The 20290-nt window shown below is 37.7% G+C and overlaps 3 protein-coding genes across 4 annotated transcripts; 2 read left to right on the top strand and 1 right to left on the bottom strand.

Annotated features, from left to right (window-relative positions):
- The first annotated feature begins 5107 nt into the window (after window positions 1–5107).
- On the top strand, window positions 5108–5902 carry LOC133716554 (secreted RxLR effector protein 161-like). The gene has a single exon (XM_062143252.1). The coding sequence runs from the start codon at window positions 5108–5110 to the stop codon at window positions 5900–5902; it is 795 nt and encodes a 264-aa protein (XP_061999236.1).
- Window positions 5903–8467: 2565 nt separating this feature from the next.
- Window positions 8468–12798, top strand: LOC133713577 (cationic amino acid transporter 9, chloroplastic). Of its 2 annotated transcripts, none has more exons than XM_062139611.1 (9): window positions 8468–8918; window positions 9266–9678; window positions 9816–9992; window positions 10141–10365; window positions 10455–10631; window positions 10862–11089; window positions 11271–11360; window positions 11469–11605; window positions 12499–12798. In XM_062139611.1, exons 1-9 carry the CDS (start codon window positions 8666–8668, stop codon window positions 12584–12586), a joined length of 1788 nt encoding a protein of 595 aa, XP_061995595.1. In that variant the 5' UTR covers window positions 8468–8665; the 3' UTR covers window positions 12587–12798. The 2 variants fall into 2 exon arrangements, with proteins under 2 accessions (XP_061995595.1, XP_061995596.1); XM_062139612.1 differs by having other exon boundaries at window positions 12399–12518.
- Window positions 12799–12881: 83 nt separating this feature from the next.
- LOC133716553 (uncharacterized) lies at window positions 12882–20036 on the bottom strand (the record flags this gene model as incomplete). The annotated part of the gene is made up of 8 exons (XM_062143251.1): window positions 12882–13290; window positions 14070–14146; window positions 14312–14420; window positions 14743–14852; window positions 15070–15284; window positions 15389–15470; window positions 17168–17220; window positions 18070–20036. Coding segments are annotated over 8 exons (2736 nt in total), but the record flags the coding sequence as incomplete, so codon positions are not given.
- Window positions 20037–20290: the final 254 nt, after the last annotated feature.

Raw genomic sequence — 20290 nt, 5'->3', positions numbered from 1 at the left:
TCATTGGTTAGGAATCCATTAGTTGGTTTACATTGTAATCCGATTTAGTGTTGCATTAGGTTTTCTAATTGTTGGTGACTTGGTTTCTAAGAAACATCTTTATGGGAGGATTCTTAGGAACATAATCAATATATATAAAAGTGTTGGTCCCTGCTCTCTCTGTTACAAAGCATTAAGTCCTGCCCCATAGATAGGAGCTTGAACTCAGAGTTGAGGAGAAGATCAATACTAGTTGCTACTGTCTCGTTTTCTGCAATGGCTCCAAACAATGAAGAAGGTATATCTAGAATATCATATTATTTGGTTCATGATGTGTTGATTAATATTAAGTGTATTTATGCCATTGTGAATTGATCTTGGATTAATTGCTCATTCAGTTTAACAAATGGTATCAGAGCATCAGGTTTTCACAAACATAAATCAATTTTTGATTAATCGATTTTTAGAATAACCAAAATTTTAAATTTCAGCAAAAGCCTATAAAATTTTATTCTAAAAACCTTGCTAAAGAAAAGGCCACGAATGGGCCAGTTTTTTTTTATAAAAATCGTTCGGCCCAAACTCGCAGAAAAGCTGACCCGGATCCGATAATTCAGAACCCCAGCATATGACCGTTGTATTCCAACGGTAATATTTGATTTGGGGATTAGGGTTCTATCCGGGATTGAAAGCGAAGGGGACGTTTATGTCCTCTATGGAATTCAAGACACCAAATTCTGCGGATTAAGAAGTCGAACTGATTGATTGCTGTTTTAATTAAAATCATGCTTCCGCGATAAAGTTTAGCAGCAAATTAAGAAGAACAATGTTAGAATTTCTGGAAATTTTGGGTTTTGAAATCTGAGATGTTTTGATCATCGTTTTGTACAAGAACAATAGAGGCATTCCCGGCGTGCACCTAGGCTAGAGTAGATGGTGACCGGATGAAACTTAATTTTCAGAATTTGTTTTTTGTGATGTGATGGTTTCTGGAATGAACTTGAATATCTTGATGTTTTGATATGATTGTTTTATATGTTGTGAAATTTCTATAATTGATGATCTGCGATGGTATAATATGACATGTGATTAAGTTGATCTCCCTGTACATGCTTGTTATGCTAAAAGTTGTAGATTGAAAGAAATTTTTTTTTATGGTCTGCGAATTTAAATGGTTAAGTGGATATGTTGCACAAAGTGATTATCTGCTTGTTATTCAAAATTCATTAAGATGAAGAAAAGATCGGAAACTTGTGTCTTACTTTTAAACAGTATATGTATATTGTCTTCCAAAGAAGTTTGAGCTATATGGTTTAAAAGTGGAACAGCATTATGCATAATTTTGAGTTCAATTTTGGATTCTAGGGACTTTTCTTCTGTCATAAAGATGTTGATTGTCTTTAGAATAATATGAATTCACTGCTTGTGGAATAATGATTGAGGAACCTCCAGAATATCATGTTTTCTGCTATAAAAGTGATACTTGATATTGATTGCAGAATTGGGGCTAAAAATTGCATTTTTTGCTTTTGATATTGTTTTGTTTAAAAGATTGATTGTTTTCTGCTTGTGTGTTTAAATGAACTGCTTTAGAATTAACACATGTATGCAGAACACTTTTTGACAAAACTTGTTTTTGAGAACTGTTGAAAACTAAAACTTAATTTTTCTTTGTTTTGCTCCCTAGGAATCACCTACATGAACCTGAACAACATCCAGATGCTTACTGGATCTAATTTTAAGGCCTGGAAAAGTGGTGTGGAGTTTTATCTCATGATGCATGAGAACATGGATTTGTGTTTTACTGATACAGAACTCTATGGAATAGATGCCAGTAGCTCACCTGATGAGAAGAAATATTATCGAGATTGGCATAGAGCAAATTATAGGGCTAAAAATGTAATGAGGACCACCATGTCTGATACTGTAAGGGGTAGCATAGATGAACTAGCACTAGCAGTTGATTATATGGATGCTATAGCCGAGAAATTCAAGGAAAGCAATAAGGCTGAAGCAGCAAGACTCAATAAGGAGATGAATGAATTAAGATACACTGGTAATGGAGGAGTTAGGCAGCACATATTGAAGCTTACTGAATTAAATGCCAGGCTCAGGGATCTCGATATGGGGGTTAAGGATGACCAACTTGTTCACAATGCTTTAGACTCCCTGCCACCTAGTTTTAACACCCTGAGGACCAGCTACAATGCACAGAAGGAGAACTGGACCTTGAATAAGCTTATTGCCATCTGTGTGGATGAGGAGAGTAGGATGAAGAAAGAGAAGCAGCCCTCCACCTCTGTCAATTTAGTTGAAAAGCCAAAGAAACAGAACAAATTCAAGCCTAAGAAAACTATAGCTAAGCCATCAGGAAATACTGCAGCAGCTAAAGTCAACAAGCCATTTAAGTTCAAGTGCTATTTCTGTAAGAAAGTAGGACACATGAAGAAGGACTGTACAAGATTTAAGGCATGGCTTGTGAAAAAGGGTAAGATTAATTTATTTAATCATTTAGAAACTTTTTCATTAGAAGTTAATTTTGTTAACATAGAACCTCATTCTTATTGGTTAGACTCTGGCAGTCCCTTACACATTACAAATTCAATGCATGGATTCATAAGGAAGAGGAAGCCAATAAGTGATGAAGCTAACATCTGCGTTGGCAATGGAATGAGGGTTGCAGTCAAGGCAGTAGGATCTTTAAAGCTAGATTTGGGTTTAGGAAATTTTCTGGTTTTAGATAGTGTTTATTATATTCCCTCAATTAAGAGGAATTTGCTTTCAGTTAGTCTTTTGGTTAAGAGTGGATGTAATTTTTACATTGGTTCTAATGAAATAAAAATTTTCAAGGATTCTCTTGATTTCTTGCCTAAAGATTATTCTATTTTTGGTTCTGGTGTTATTGTGAATGATTATTTAAGATTGAATTGTTCATTAGGTCAACAAGAAACTTTACTTGTTGAAAATAACAATAACACATCAAGTATAAATACCATTACTGGTGTAAAAAGAATTCTGCATAATGAAAAATCTGCATATTTGTGGCACAGGAGACTTGGCCACATATCAAAAGATAGATTGAAAGTACTTGTGAAAAATAAGACACTTCTAGAATTAGACTTTGATGATCTTGAAAACTGTATTGAATGTTATAAAGGAAAAATGACAAACTTAAGAAAGAAAAATACCAACAGAAGTAAGAAACTGTTGGAATTAATACATACAGATATATGTGGCCCTTTTAGACACAAGACAATATGTGGAAATAATTACTTCATTACCTTTATAGACGATTTTTCCAGGTATAGCTACATCTACTTACTGTCAGAAAGATCACAATCACTTGAGGCTTTTAAAATTTTCAAAACTGAGGTTGAACATCAACTGGACTTGAAAATTAAGGTTGTGAGGTCTGATAGGCGGGGAGAGTTTTATGGCATATATACTGAGCAAGGACAACAAAAGGGTCCTTTTGCATTATATCTGCAAAGTGTAGGCATAAAGGCTCAGTATACAACACCATATAATCCCCAACAAAATGGAGTAGCCGAGAGGAAAAATAGAACTCTATTAAACATGGTAAGAAGTATGATGTGTACTTCAGGATTACCAAAGATGTTTTGGGGAGAAGCCTTAAGAACTGCAAATTATCTTTGCAACAGATCCCCAAGCAAAGCTGTAGATAAAACACCATTTGAATTATGGTGTGGTAGGCAACCAAGTTTACACTATTGTCATGTCTGGGGATGTAAAGCTGAAGCAAGGATTTATAATCCAAATTTAGGAAAGCTTGATCCAAAGTCTGTAACTTGTCATTTATTGGCTACTGTGAGAAGTCTAAAGGATATAAACTTTATTCACCTAATCATTCAACTAGAGTTTTTGAAACTCATCAAGTTAAATTTTTAGGTGAAAGTGTTTGCAATACGAATTTTGAGGACTTATCTTCATATTTTGAAGAAATTGTAGAGAATGTGGATAATATAGCAGTAATGCCAAGCATTCAAAATAATTCATTAAGTTCAGGATTAGTTCAAAGTCAAAATCTAGTTGAACATCAAAATGCAATAGATACTGTCTTAGAGGCAAATGACCATGATTATGAAATGGCTGAACCAAACTTGGAGCAAGTACAAGATACTCCAGCTGAACCGCAAACTGAACCTCAACCTGAGCCTCATCCTCAGCCTGAACCTGAACTTGAACCTCAACCCGAGCCACAACAAAATCAAGTTGTACAACCTAGAAGATCACAGAGAATAAGGAAACCAAGGTTTGGAGGGGAGGATGATATTTATGAGGTTTATTTAAATGAAGTAGAATCTGCATTATCTGATGAAAATGATCCCACTAGCTTTAAACAAGCAACTGAAAGTAATGATTCTGATGCCTGGACTCAAGTTATGATTGCAGAGCTTGATTCAATGTATAAAAATGGAGTATGGGAGCTTGTGAAGCCAAAAGAAAATCACAAGCCTATTGGCTGCAAGTGGGTTTTTAAAACCAAAAGAGATGTCAGTGGAAACATAGAGAGACATAAAGCTAGACTAGTTGCTAAGGGCTTCACACAGAAGGAAGGGATAGATTTTACAGAAACTTTCTCACCTGTTTCAACTAAAGATTCATTTAGAATCATAATGGCTCTAGTAGCTCATTATGACATGGAATTACATCAAATGGATGTAAAAACAGCTTTCCTGAATGGGGAACTGGAGGAAGAAATCTTCATGGTACAACCTGAAGGTTTTATTGAGGCAGGGAAGAAAATATGGTCTGTAGACTCAAGAAATCCATTTATGGACTCAAACAAGCTAGTAGGCAGTGGTATAAGAAATTTGACTCAGTGGTTTCATCTTTTGGATTTACTGAAAATCTTGTCGATGAGTGTGTTTATCTTAAAGTTGTTGGAAACAATTTTATCTTTCTTATCCTATATGTAGATGATATTCTTCTTGCTAGCAGTAATGTGAAATAGGATACTAAAGCTTTCTTGTCAAGTAATTTTGACATGAAGGATCTGGGAGAAGCATCATATGTATTAGGAATTGAGATTAAGAGAGATAGAAAGTAGGGATTGTTGGGATTATCTCAACAAAATTATATTTCAAAAATTCTGAAAAGATTTGGAATGGAAACCTGTGCTAATGGTGAAGTTCCAATGTCTAAGGGAGATAAACTAACTAAAAATCAGTGTCCTAAAACTGATATTGAGAAAACTGAGATGGAGTCAATACCATATGCTAGGCTAGTAGGGAGTTTAATGTATGCACAAGTCTGTACAAGACCAGACTTGTTGTTTGCAGTTGGGATGCTATCCAGATTTCAGTCAAATCCTGGACATGAGCATTGGACAGCTGGTAAGAAGGTTCTAACGTACCTGCAAAGGACTAAAGACCATATGCTTGTGTATAAACGTGTGAAAAAGCTTGAGTTAGTTGGCTCTACTGATTCTGATTTTGCTGGGAATTATCCTACGTCTATGAAGTCGACCTGTGGCTATGTTTATCTGCTAGCAGGTGGTGCAGTAGCTTGGAAAACAATGAAGCAGTCATTGATAGCTACTTCCACTATGCAGGCAGAATTGATAGCTATATATGAAGGAGTGTGTGAGGGATTGTGGATCAGGAATTTTATTTTGGAGACTAAAGTGTTGAGTGATCTTGTAACTGGAAGTTTAAAGGTGTTTTGTGATAATGAGGCTGCAGTGTTTTTCAGTAAGAATAGTAAGAGATCAAATAACTCTAAGCACATAGATTTAAAATTCTATAGTATCAGAAAGAGAGTTAAAGATGGTGAAGTTGAGATTTCTGGAGTCAAGACAAGTGACCAACTGGCAGATCCATTTACTAAAGCATTGTCAGTAGCAGCTTTTAAGGAGCATTCCAAGAACATGGGAATTCTGTCGAGTTTTGAAGATGCTTAAGTTCAGTGGGAGCAAAATGTTTTGGAGAAATTTTTTTTCAGTTTAGTTTTATTTGGTTACAGTTCTTATTTTCTGTTTTTAGTCGTGTAATAGATATTTTTGTACTTCATGCTTTGGTTTAATAATATGAGGTATTTTCAGTTCAAGTTATGACAGCTTTATTTTTCTTCAGTTAAATTTTTAAGTTGTTGTTCTTTTATCAGTTCATCAGGTGGATTGTAATATATGCATATATTCAGTTAGAAGCAAACATTGATCCACTGTGTGTAAAGAAATTGTGTTTGCGTTGTGATTTTGATATTCAAAATACTTAGGTTGGACTGTTGTCGAATAGCAACTGCAGATTGATATATAATGCTATTTGGTTGCATCACATTAAGTTTGAATTCATGTGAAGTGCAGAAACTGTTGCTTTGTGGTCTGGAACGAGTATGCTCATTTGAACATGCCTATTTCTTGATTCTGCAATGGTTATGCATTTTGACAGGATTGAATGGATTTAAAGTACACTTACATCTCAGTGCACACTTCAGCTATTTCTGGAAATTGTTTTAATTCAGTTTGTGAATAGACAATGATGGTCCAAGTGGGAGAATGTTAGAACTAAATGGACCTATCATCATCTATTATGCAGAATGCAAATTGGATTATAACTTGATTCATTAATAGGAGTTGTAAGCTAAGTACAATACCTAGAAACCTATTGAGATAATTATATCAACTCATTGGTTAGGAATCCATTAGTTGGTTTACATTGTAATCCGATTTAGTGTTGCATTAGGTTTTCTAATTGTTGGTGACTTGGTTTCTAAGAAACATCTTTATGGGAGGATTCTTAGGAACATAATCAATATATATAAAAGTGTTGGTCCTTGCTCTCTCTGTTACAAAGCATTAAGTCCTGCCCCATAGATAGGAGCTTGAACTCAGAGTTGAGGAGAAGATCAATACTAGTTGCTACTGTCTCGTTTTCTGCAATGGCTCCAAACAATGAAGAAGGTATGTCTAGAATATCATATTATTTGGTTCATGATGTGTTGATTAATATTAAGTGTATTTATGCCATTGTGAATTGATCTTGGATTAATTGCTCATTCAGTTTAACAGTCAATGCTCAGAATTTGAACACCTAAATTCTCCAGACCATCAGATGGACATGAGAGATTCTAGAACCATTCTTATGGGGAAGAACATACTTATTTAGTGGGCATTCCAGCAGTATTGACATCGCAATGGTTCTAAGACTTTCTAATCTTAGTTTTCACATCTCTTTGGTAAGAGGGCTGATAATCATCTACTCTGATGTGGGAGTGGTCAAATATTTTTGCCATAAAATTAAGACAAATATAAATGTGGAAATAAATGTAGCAGTAAGTGCTGCAATCATTACAACAGTAAGTGCCGTAATCATTGCAACATTGAATAGGGCAATGATTGTAGCCATAAGTGGTGATAATTACAGGAATGACTATGATATTAATCGTGACTCCAAGTTATCGGCGATTTGCCATGCAAGGTTACTTGCAGCCCAAGCCGTGATGCACCTACAAGACGACCATGTATGACATTCAAATCCAGTTGAGACTTCTCCACTCAAATAATAAAAAAATTGACTTAGACATTAGAGGGTCTTTTGCAGGTACCCCCCCTCCCCTCTCACTGACGACGAAGAGGAGTCTCCGCTTTGTCATCAAAGCTACGCAGCTGAGAGAGGTTACGGAGCGGGGAGGGGTTACGAAGCGGACACAAGTTACGAAGTGAAGAGAGTTCTCCGCTTCGTCAACATCAGATCAACGACGAATAGAAGCTTCTCGAATTCAGCTGCCGCTCCATTCCGCATTTATTGTTGGGTTAGATTCCTAATCCAAATTTTCCCTCACCAACATCTGATTTGCTTGAAGTTTATGAGAAAGTGTCCACCTACCTTGTCTCATTGAAACTTCACACGAAGGATACATTATACCAGTTGACATGGTGATCGATTCCAACTGGAGACACTTGTCTAACACACCCTGCATTACATTCATAAAGATTGCATTCTGCTGATACTTGGGATTTAGTTTAAAATTAACAATAGCAATGTAAGAAAATGTGGAGGATTTCATTATCCCTACCGGACAACCAGTCACTTCTGTTCAAGCTAGCTATCTCGCTAAGAAAGTTAGTCTTGAGTGCTCAGAAACCTCTCATGGCGCAATATTCTTACGAATATAATGGGGAGAGGATCCTCTCCTGAGCAACTGTTCTCTACCTCTGCTCTTACTAGCTAGGTTTCTCCCGGGTGCTTTTTTTTTTTTGGAATTGTTGATATTTTAGCTGTTGGCCTCAGTGGCGGATCCTTATAGGGGCGGGTGAGGGCCATGGCCCCCCCAATGTTTTCAAATTTCCTTAACCAGCCGTGTATAACACCAATAAAGTCAACAATTTTGTATATATATGGCCCCCCCATTGCCCCAATTTACTAAACTATTAATTTTTGGCCCCTCCAAGATTGGGCTCCAAGTTCCGCCACTGGTTGGCCTCACCACAAAATATCATCTCCCACAACTCAAGGCCTCTGAAGCAATGAAAACTATGAGGTCTGTGATGTGTGAATAATATCGATTACTTAAATCGAGAAAACGTGCGTCAATGTGTGAATCGGTGCCCGGTAACAGTTTCCGACGACGTAATCAATGACCTTTCTCACAAAAAACGCGGGCCCCACTCTTTCATCCTTCACATAAATACCAGGCGAACAGAAAAGCCCAAAAGTCCAAAACAATGGGAGGAGGTCAGAGACGGACTTCCGCCGACGACGACGAGGCGGCGCCGTCGTCGTCTTCAATCTGGTCGCATTTCTGGTCATCCGCCACCAGAACCAAGCCCTTATCCGACTCCGGCATCCGTACCAGCTCCGGCGATGGACTCGTCCGTACCCTCGGCATGTTTGACCTCATACTCCTCGGCGTCGGCGCTTCCATCGGCGCCGGGATTTTCGTCGTCACTGGCACCGTCGCCCGCGACGCCGGTCCCGGTACGTCGCTCAGGACTTTTCAATTTCTGTGTAATTTCACTTCAGCTCGGCCGGAATGTTTGTTTGTTAATTTCCAGTAATGACTCAAATCCAAATTATCGAAGTATTAAGAGAAATCGTAATCTTTAAGCTGCAAATGAATTAAAGTTCAGAGCTTGGCTTTAGTTTTAAGTTTTTGGAATCCTTTTGAGATATAGACCGAGTTGGATTTGGATACAATTAATTTCCTCCTTATTGGAAATTTATAAATGTTCATTTCATATTTAATGTGGACAATCTTAGAGTTTCAAGTAATTAAGAGGGAATTTCTGTCTGTAGATTATGTGAAGTTTGTGATAATGATGCAGGAGTCACTGTTAGTTTCATTCTTGCTGGAGCATCTTGTGTGTTAAATGCACTCTGTTATGCGGAGCTAGCTTCTCGTTTTCCTGCTGTTGTTGGTGGAGCGTACCTTTACACGTACACGGCGTTCAATGAACTGACTGCTTTCCTTGTTTTCGGACAACTTATGCTTGACTATCATATCGGGGCTGCGAGCATTGCTCGAAGCTTAGCGAGCTATGTAGTGACAATTCTAGAACTTTTCCCAATTTTTAAGGAGAACATACCAGACTGGATTGGACATGGTGGCCAACAGTACCTTGGGGGAGCTATATCACTTAATCTCTTAGCTCCAATTCTCCTTGCACTTCTAACTATAGTTCTTTGTCGGGGTGTTGGAGAATCCTCTGCTGTAAACTCATTCATGACTGCTACAAAGGTGACCTTTCCATCCTTTTTTTTTTTTGGCGGTTTTCTATCCTTGCTACTCTTCTTTTCTTTTAGGTCAAGCATTGCGGTACTTAATATGTATGCGATTGAATTAGTTGTATTTACTTTGTGCCAGTTTTCTTGTAGATAATCATCGTTCTTATCGTCATCTTCGCTGGTGCTTTTGAGGTTGATGTTTCAAATTGGACTCCCTTTGCCCCAAATGGTTTTAAAACAGTATTGACTGGAGCAACAGTTGTATTCTTTGCATATGTTGGATTTGATGCAGTTGCTAATTCAGCTGAAGAATCAAAGAGACCACAGGTAAGCCACATTGGGAGTGATATAGTTTCTTTTGGAACCAGCTATTTTTGTTAACCTGATCACTGTTTAGATTCATAGAAAAAGATTTTCCACATCATCATTTTTCTCTAAGGTTTTCTCATTATTCTCTTTCTGTTGGCTATTTCAGCGGGACTTGCCAATAGCCATCATAGGCAGCCTTCTGATATGTGTTATATTGTATATCGGTGTCTGTTTGGTGATCACTGGAATGGTACCATATAAATTCCTTGGGGAAGATGCTCCTTTGGCTGATGCTTTTACATCCAAGGGGCTGAAATTTGTTGCCATCTTAATCAGTGTGGGTGCTGTTGCTGGACTTACAACCACCCTTCTAGTCGGTCTGTATGTTCAGGTGAACCATTTTATCCCTATGACTTGGTTGACATACCCTCGTCATGTAGCTTGTGCCAATTTAATTGATGATATATTCCTCATGACCAGTCTCGATTATATCTTGGGCTTGGAAGAGATGGTTTACTACCTTCAGTGTTTGCTAGAGTACATGCAAGACGCCGAACTCCCATTCATTCTCAGGTGTGGGTTGGTATTGTTGCTGGCGTTCTGGCAGGGTTGTTTAATGTGCATATTCTCTCGCATATCCTTTCAGTTGGCGCATTGGTAAGTCACACTTCAAGGTTGGTTATGTCAGATAGCTTGTTAGAATTTATATGCTTTATGATGTGGGTTGAACCTGGCTGATTAATTCACCAGTGTCGAAGTTCGATTCCATCAAACATGGAACTGTTAGTCGCACAATGCACGCCGTGGTGCTTTGGGAATCCCATTGTATCTTTGTTGTTGATAAGTTTGGCCAGCTCCACCTCACTTTATACTATGGCTTCTTGCAGACAGGCTACTCTGTTGTTGCTGCATCTGTGGTTGCTCTTCGTTTGAAGGATAAGGCATCAAGTCAGGTGTCATCTACGTCCTGGCGGGAAGGTGTCATCTGCTTATTCATAGTTGCATGCAGTGGTTTTGGTGCTGGAGTCTTCTACAGATTCAACACTTCATTTATTTTTATGGTCATAGCTGTGATTGTGGCGATACTTGCTTTGTGTGCTCTTTGTTTCCGCCAAGTGAGTAATCAAAATATATATTCTAAATCTTATTGGTTGGAGGCTTTATAGTACTTGACTACTTGTTAATAGAGGGAAAAAAAATGAAAAAGAGGAGGGATAATTTATAAAATCAAGCATGGGTTGTATACACATTTCTCTTTCTCTCTCTTTAACTAGTTTTTGTCATTTTTTGCTACAGACTTATGCAGATATGCCAGGGTTTTCGTGTCCTGGGGTTCCAATTGTGCCAACTGTATGCATCTTCTTCAACATGTTTCTATTCGCTCAGGTATTCTTGTAATTCAGTTTAGGCAGACTGCTAATGAAATGAATGAAATCGATGAATTCAGATAACAAAGCAGATGAGTGATAGTAATCTATTCTTTTCTTTTTGCAGTTACACCATGAAGCATGGGTGAGATTTGTCATCCTCAGCATCATTACAGTTGGTATTTATGCATTTTATGGACAATACCATGCTGATCCAACTGCAGAGGAGACTATCATTTATCATAGGGCACCAGAAGACTTGCGGTAAATGATTTCTTTTGTAATTCCCCCTGCATTTAGGTGGACTTGTTACCTGTTGCAGTGTTAGTTGTATGTACCTGTTCCACATTAGGTTGTAGTAAATGTAGTTGTATGTACCTGTTCCACATTAGGTTGTAGTAAATGTATTATGTATTCATAACCCATTCATTTTCCAAACTTCTTTGTTGGAAAAGAAAAAGTTACAGTATTTATTTAGAGCTCCGAAAAAAAAAAAAAAAAAACAGATACATGTTATTGATTGTACCCTTGAGCAACCACGATGATTATCTTGCTTGAGGCTGTAACACATTTATAATCATATTAATGCAAATAGTTGAGCTTTATGCAACTTGCTGTGCATTGTGTATTGTGTATTGATTCTTACTTCCAGTGGTGCAATAAATTGTATCAGCTGACTTTTGTGTGCGTTGATTCTTTTGGAAATTAATTTTGATTGCTGTGGCTGGGTTATTCCTTTGATAAAGTGCAAGTGATGGCATCCACCTTGCATTCTTAGTGTTTTTTTTCCCAACATCTGCTCCAAAATAAATAGTAAAATTCTCATCCCTGCTGGGATCGAAGGACTTCTGTGTTTATGAGTTACAAAGCTATTATTGGTAGATGATAAGTTAGATGTAACCTAGGTGTTGTGATTGAGTAGTCCTGAAGCTTCCCCGAATGCTGCAAGGTAGCCGGTAAGCCAAGCTTGCTCTCAAATACAAATGGGAGCCACTTAGAAATGCTATCTAAGATACCAAACTTTCTGAATTCTAACCATTTTGTTTGTGTTGTATAGGGGAAAAGATAATTGATCTCTACTTTCTCGTGTAGACCCGATTCTCAATCCACTATTCTATGTTAACAGTGGTTGGTCTGTGATATCATTTCTCTTCCAGGTCGGACGCTGCAGCAGCAACAGTGGAACTGCTCTCAACAACTGAAATTCCCTTGACTGAAAATCCCAAATCTACTTCTGCTGTGTAGTATTCTCAAATGTCATATAGTTGGTGCCACTTTATGAAGTTTGATTTAGAACTTAGAACTTTGTTTTTAACCTTAGGTAGAAGCTTCATGCTACTTCAGTATAGTTCCATCTCGGGGAATGTTTCAGGAAAAGTATATATACTTGAATAGGATCACAGAGAATATCCTATCAAGGAAAATCTTCATTGGTAAAGGTTCCCATTTTACTTTCATTCTGAAGGTGCCAGCAATGTATCATGCAATTGCAATTCCTTTACAAAGTTTGTAACTCTACATGGTGATTATGCAGGCAAAGTGGGCAAAATGAAATAGTGGAACCCATTCGATAAATTTACATCCTTGCTGGTAAATCATTTAGGGAGTACAGTCTTTGTAGAGAATTGATAGATACAATGACTATGCTTAATTGATTTTGAGATGCAAAATGTACCTTTTCCGACTACGTTGTGATCAGATTCTCCGGCTAAAATTCAATCACTATAAGAACCGAAGTGTCTAGAGAACTCTTCCAACTCTTAACACATTTCGAGAAGAGGAAATGTTTCACAATACCGAAATGGGCAAAGTCTAACCTCATCCATTTATTCGCAGACAAAATCAGAGTAAAAAGCAGCTATAGTCCTCCTTACACAGTTTTGAATGCTTAGCAGTTCCACATCAAAAACTTCAAACTGTTTTGAGCTGAAAAAGGTGGAAGGTCCTACCTGCAGAACAGATCGTCTTTTATCAATCAAGATGACTACAATACCATATAATCAAGATTACTACAATACCATATATACATGCAAGTCCAATCCAAATTCACATAATGCTCTCCCAGTAGTTCCTGTATTAAACCATCAACTTTTACGGTGACATAGTAAGAACTAACCCTTCATGCAGCATACTAATAAGGGCTGAGGCTCGACACACTAAACGCTAGATTTGTTTACACAGCAAGGCATGTAATAAATTTCTAGTCACATGTCTTGATTGATCATCTCACCCATGCATGTTCCAGACCCATGTATGAGTTTCTTTAGCATCGATGCAGTGTGTTTAATAATGTAGATTCCTGTGGTTCTTTTCTACAGTTATTTACGGGTGGATTGTATCCTTACTTCCTTATTCCCAACTTTCATGGCAGATCTATCTACAGTTCTCTCAATGAGTGACAGATTCAACTACAGAAGTATACAGAGTACTGGTATGAGGCTACTTGTTGCCAAATTCTACGGAAGTACTGAAACTGGTTGAAGGGCTACCAAAAAGGGAATAAGAAAAGTTACTGATTATGATGTTATAGCTATTGGGGTCTTTACTTTCACCATATATAGTTTTGTTTGAATGGTCCAACATGTTTAGTATCTCTCTTATTCAGCAATGAGACCAATCAACTATAACCGATTTAGGAAGATAACAGAACAAAAATATACACTATGGAACAGTGCCAACTTATAGTAATGGACTAATGGTAAGGTAATTAGAGATTTGAGAAACTGACCGGTGGTCCAAGTTCTGGTGGAATGATTATTCTTCTTTTTCCCCCAGGTTTCATGTCACGAATTCCTTCTTCAAATCCTGTAGCACATCCTAGTTTAGCAATTTCAACTACGAGTTATCATTCCTCCTCCCCCTTCCCTCATTCCTTTCCGGAAGGGCCAGGGCAAAGGAGATGTATGGTATCATATATACAGGGAATGCAGACAAGATTTTAAGAAGTCTAGAATTGGTTTCACATGTAACCTGGGACCAATGCATTTGTTCCCATGCGTATTCTGGCAGGAGAACCTTGATTGTAGCTGCTGTCTATGCGACGGCCTGACTCATTGTAGCCAACATAGTGGAACATCACCTACAAAGTATGTCGAATCACAGCAGGTCATGGTTGCAAAAAGAGTTTATTAAGACATTATATCATTATGATTATTCGCTTAATCCAGCATTTGGCTTTACATGATGTAATTCTAATCTTAATGTCATTTTCATTTGAAAACCCAAAGTTAACAGCTGAGGAACTATATGTCTCTTGTCTGAAAACCCAAAGGTGTGTCACAGATGACATGGGATAAAATAATTCTTCTCCCTAAAGCTGGGACGTTACTTCAGAGTATCTCAAATTACTACATAGTTTCCGAAAAGAAAACCATATGTTTAAAGAATAGTGAAAGGAAAACCTGCTGACCAGCCTGTGGGCAATCACCCTCACCAACTGCAAAATCCCGATATATAAGTCCTGATTCACGTGTTGTGTAGTCTTCCGGCGTTACTACCTTAACCTGAAAACCTGATTGCACATATTTATACATGTAAAACGATCCTTCCAGAGTGTTTATGAAAACAACAACAAAGAGGTTCACATAGCTGGCAGGTCGTAATTCTGGGGTTGGAATTTTATAATAAATCACAGATGACCAGGTTGAGGGAAACATAAGTGAGCAGAAGATTTAGAGCATACAAAATATCAAGACTTTGTATTTGCACATGCAACAAATGATACAAACCTTCTCTAATGAAACTTGGAAACTCTTCAGGTGCATTATTTTCTTTCTGTATACGCCTGTTTTGCTCCAGCAAGCGTCTTTCATCAAATGGACTTTTACTCTTTGTTTTCGCAGAAGAAGATAAATTTGGAAACAAGCTTGTCGTGACTGAAAGGAACACAATAAGCCTCCGATTCAAATTCTCTTCACAATGTGATATGCCACCACTCTCTGCCCTGGACATGCAAATCAAACATTGTCATAACTGACAGAAATTTTCTTATTTTTCAACACAGTCAGGTAAAAGATAATAAATTAAACCAATCAATCAAATTCTAACCTGTGATGTCTTGAGATCTGACTTGAACAGCATTGGATTATTTGTTTGTTGTGACTGAAATGAATGCTTGGTGTGGGAGGTGCTGGAAGAGTTCTGTTTGTCAGTCAGTGTTGAAAAAAAATATTGACAAGATGGTTAAGTAAATATAATTATAGTTATGGTTTAGCTACTGATGAGCAGAAACACTTTGTAATCTGAAAGAGTTATATTAAACACAGATGTAAGAAGAAGTTGAGAACCCAGTAAGTTTCATATTATCATTCATTTGTCTGGCAAACAACTCGAATAACAGCAGGTACTTCTGTATTCACTTATTGAGAAGAGCAGAGGAAGTACTGGCAGAACTAAGATGAAAGACATTTACACAAAACAAAATAGGTAATACACACATATATATACATGAAAGCACGCATCTTCTGCAAGTTGTTGTGGACATGCAATAACCTACAACACCACTAGTGCGTTGATATTGTAATGCAGCCAATACATGTGAAGGTGTCACTTGTGTTGTATGTGTGTGCAAGAGAAAATTTTATTAGGTGGTATCAAAACGGCATATTCAAACATGAGTTTGTCTAATCAACTGATTGATATTCTGGCAATACAACACTTAATATATGTGCTGGGGTCATCAGACCAAGTAAAAGAAATCACTAATTCTCTTTAGGTAAGAAATATAGGCATGTAATAATTTCATATTGAAGCGCTCCTTTAAATATGCTTTGAAGAACCAAACCCGAATGATCAATCTATACACAGAGAAGCATGAAACGTTTAAGCCGAGTCTCTCATTATCGTATATATAGAAAAGCTGGAGTATGAACTAGGGCCATTGCCTTCCCATAAGCGGCCCTAGGAAGGTGGATTTACTGTCAGGCTCTAGTTATAAATGTTTCTCATTCACTAACTGTTTATACTATTGGGCAATAGCAATTTATTATTGTAGCTTATGGGTTCAATATGACTTATCATCTTTTCCTAGTTATGTCTTAGTTTTAGGGCTGCAGTGAAGGAATGATAGTTTGATATACACTGTTGGCTCATTCCAATAGGTAAAGGAGGACAACGGTGTCTAGAATGTTTAAAAAAAACCTACATCCCTGTCGGCCAACTTTGTATGGGCTATGGTTAGTCCTGAGGGAACTGTTAGCTTGATATATATTGTTCAATCGTTGCCTTACAATTCAAGCTTGTCAAATATGACTTCTATAGCACACAAATTTCCATGATCTAGAGATAAAATTGTACCATGACCATATCGAGAAATCTAATATGACGGTCTTCTTAGCCATCAAGAAGGACTGCCTTTTGATAAACAAGAAGGGGTTATAATTAGAGATTTCAATTCAGCACGTTTATCCTGGACTCTCAAAAACTCAACAATTTTGCAATATGGTATTGTTTGGCATGAAGAGAATTCTTCAAATATCATTTACTCAAACTCATTTTGCAGAACGAATTTCTTTAGATATCACTCTCCTTCCACTTTAGAAATCTAGTAACTAACAAAGACATAGACTTTACCCATGCTGCAAACAAGTAGAGGAAACTTATCATAACCAATTTCTGGTCTTATCTTCTACACAAGCTTCAATACCAAAACCAATGTCTAACAAAGTAATTGCAAAATTTACACTTGTGGGTTATACCCAGAAATGCAAAGAAACTTCCAAGTCAAATTTCAAGCCACAAACAATATCCTATTCTAACTACTACATCCCATACACACACATATAACAAATGGAGAGAGAGAGAGAGAGAGAGAGAGAGAAACATTACTGGGTTTATAAGAGAGAGACGAGGGAACCATCAGCATGGTGTCTCTCAGCTTTTAAGCGTGTTCCGGCATATATGAGTGAGTGAGTGAGTGAGTGAGAGCCTCAGCCAAAGCTTCACACAGAAAGAAACCGTTTCCTGTTATTAGCTCACGTTATCTTATAAGTTCGGTCTGTTGTAAGAGGCAAATATCATCCAACTCCCTACTGTGTGGGCCAATGGGTTTTACTTTTTTTTTTTTTTTTTCCTTCCTAAGATTAGAAAAAGAAGATTTTTCTTAGTTATTCTTAAAAACCACCCATTTTGAATAAAAATGTTCTTGAACTCTTGATTTGTTGAACTTCTTCATGATTAGTTCTATAACAAATGTATCTAGACTTGATTTACAGGTTCAATCCATTAATTTGTTGCTTTATTTGGAAGAAAAAGATTTCACACAACAGAGGAAAAAAATGCGTACGCTGATGGCTACTTAATAAGTAATTGTCGTTTGGAATTCGGAGCTTGTGACATAGAGCCATGACATGAGGTCGCAAGTTTAAATCCTCCTTTCAAAGATTGCTAAATATCAAAAAATCGGTGACCCTCTTAGTAGAGACTAGGAACTTCGGCGATGCTCGGTCATTGTCCACATTTTCATTCTAAAGGAAAACATTGTCTCTAATTGTAAAGAATTAAGAAAAATGGATGCTAGTGCAGCCACTGAATGCAACAGAACATTATGATTGATGAGACTGAAAAAATAGTTCCATGACAATTCTTCCCAAATATCAGCCTGGTATAGAGGCATTAAATCTAATCGTATATAAGTGTAAATAAATAAATAGATTAGATTATTTAAGGGAGAACATGAAAGAAAGGGTAACTGTCCAGCATCGATCATGAGGTGTGCATGATCACTTCACCTAGAGCGATTCCCACTAACGCCGAGCCCTCTTGATTTGTCGATTGATGCAACTTTCTGACGCCTTATCTGCTCTCTAAATTTGGCTATAAACTCACCAGCCTTCTTATCAACCTCAGAGTCTGGTCCTGCTGCAACATTGACAGAGTTGCAAAATGCAGCAGCAGCAGCTTCCACTCTATCTTCTGAGCTCACTTCAAAGTTTTCAGCCTCACTTTCCGATTCTTCTTCAGACTGCACATTGAGATGGTTAAAAAAGTCTTGTAACTGTTCCTTCTGGTACTTGGGAAAAGCTGGCTTTGGCATATCACACAGATTATCAAGTCCTCCATTTTGCATTTTCTCTTTCCTCATAAATACAGCTTCACCATTATCAAACATCTTTTGATTGTTTTCAACCTTGTCATGAGTGGTCAGTCTACTACCCCTGATTGTTCTGACTGATTTTCCTCTTGATGTAGATTTGCTGAGGCTTGCAGGCTTCTTCTCTGATCCGAAAGACCCTGTCCCCAACTCTTTCTTACCTGAATCATATTGATCCCCAGTAATTCGACTCCCATTCAATTCTTTCTTCAAGTGATTCTCTGAGCTTTTCCTCAAATCCTCCTCAAAGAAAGAACCTACACTATAGCCCCTCGAATGCAATCCACCCATTGAAACTTTTTCAATCATTGGATTTGGTTCTGATGGTAAACCTGAAGGAGAAGACGCTCGGGAGCTCTTCTTTCTTTTCCCCAAATGAACAGTTTCCGGGTTTGGTACCTCAGAAGTTGTAGAGTTAACAGAAGAGTACTCCTTTTCAGGTGAAGAAGATTTGGAGCTAGTTTCGGATGAGAAAGACAATGTGGACCGGAAGGACCGAGTTTTTAGCGACTCAAATTGAGCTTCATCAACTGACAGTGGCCTAAAATGTGAAGGACGAGGGGCACTACCTACTCTTTTTCCCCTTTCCATCTTTCGAGAACTCGAACGCTGAAGAACTGGGGAAGGTGATGCCATAGCTTGATTGAATTTCTCTAGTAAATTAATAGGAGCCAAATCACCAAAGTTCTTACTCCTACTCCAGTCAAAACTATTAGATGAAACCTTTGAACCAAAACCAGACTCACTCCTAGTAACAAACTCAGGCTTCTCCTGGTTTTTAACCCTCGATTTCAAACTCCGAACAGGCAATCCTAATGGCTCATCATCAACTACTGATTTGGGTTTCACAAACTCATCAACAGCATAATCTGGTTGAGCTACAAAAACCATAGATTCACCCTGAAAGTACTGAGAATTCCAAGATTGAGCAACATTCTTACTTTTAAAACCACAAGAATTTTCAAGACCATCTCCACAATTTGGCAATCTGGGTTTGCATTGGGCATCAAAATAAACAGTACTTTTATGGTTACCTACAAAATTCTGAGAACTCCAACTCTCAAGAACTTTCTTCTCACCAGACCCACCTGGATTTTCATACCCATCAAACATCCTAGGCATATAAGACTCTACATTTTCAACATTTGACTGGTTTTCAATCCCCATCTCAACATTTCTTCTGCTAAACAAGCCATAAGACACAGCAATTCCAATGAAAAGAAGATGAATAAGCTCCCAGAACTTGTCGAGTATCGTATCGTTGATAAATTCAGGAGCTTGTGAAGGAAACAGAGGCAGAGCCACGACCAAAACCACAAAGAAGATGCCTTTAAACAGAAATTGCAGGTAAGACTTACCTTGTGTAATGGGGTTCTGCTGAAACTGAACTGCTGATGAGTTGTTCATCCCTGGATTTGGGAAATGGGGTTTTCTGAAAGGGGCTGAATCCTCCATTGGTGAACAGGAGAGAGGGTCTATCAGAGGAGATGTGGATTCTGTGTGAATGGGGATGGAGAAGAAAGGAAGACTTTGAGGACACGGAAGAAGGGGACAGATAGAGAGAGACAGAGAGTGGAAAAGAGGTGTGAGAGAGAGGACAAGATTTCAAAAAGTGAAACACAATCATTATGACCGTTTGGACCCAATGACGTGAATGCCCCTGTGCTTTGTTTGATTTTACAACGCTTTTTGGTCGTGGAGGGCAAAAGCAATTTTACCAATTGACGCCAAACGACAGCGTCCTCAATAAAATACTCAACGGAACGTCCTTTAATTATGCAACTTAAAAATATTCTGAAATACAAAAAAAAGGCTAAATCCCTAAATATATATACTATATATATCAAAAGATAAATAAA

The sequence above is a fragment of the Rosa rugosa genome, chromosome 6 (assembly GCF_958449725.1).
Source record: "Rosa rugosa chromosome 6, drRosRugo1.1, whole genome shotgun sequence".
NCBI lineage: Eukaryota > Viridiplantae > Streptophyta > Magnoliopsida > Rosales > Rosaceae > Rosa > Rosa rugosa.
The sequence above is the reverse complement of the archived record's forward strand: the minus strand, read 5'-3'. Positions and strand labels throughout refer to the sequence as shown.

Excerpts from the sequence above, each read along its gene's own strand:
- LOC133716554 (XM_062143252.1), top strand. The coding sequence starts at position 5,108 with ATGGAAACCTGTGCTAATGGTGAAGTTCCAATGTCTAAGGGAGATAAA.
- LOC133713577 (XM_062139611.1), top strand. The coding sequence starts at position 8,666 with ATGGGAGGAGGTCAGAGACGGACTTCCGCCGACGACGACGAGGCGGCG. Across the intron at positions 9,993-10,140 it reads AAGAATCAAAGAGACCACAG|CGGGACTTGCCAATAGCCAT; the intron begins GTAAGCCACATT and ends TGGCTATTTCAG. Across the intron at positions 11,361-11,468 it reads ACATGTTTCTATTCGCTCAG|TTACACCATGAAGCATGGGT; the intron begins GTATTCTTGTAA and ends TTCTTTTTGCAG.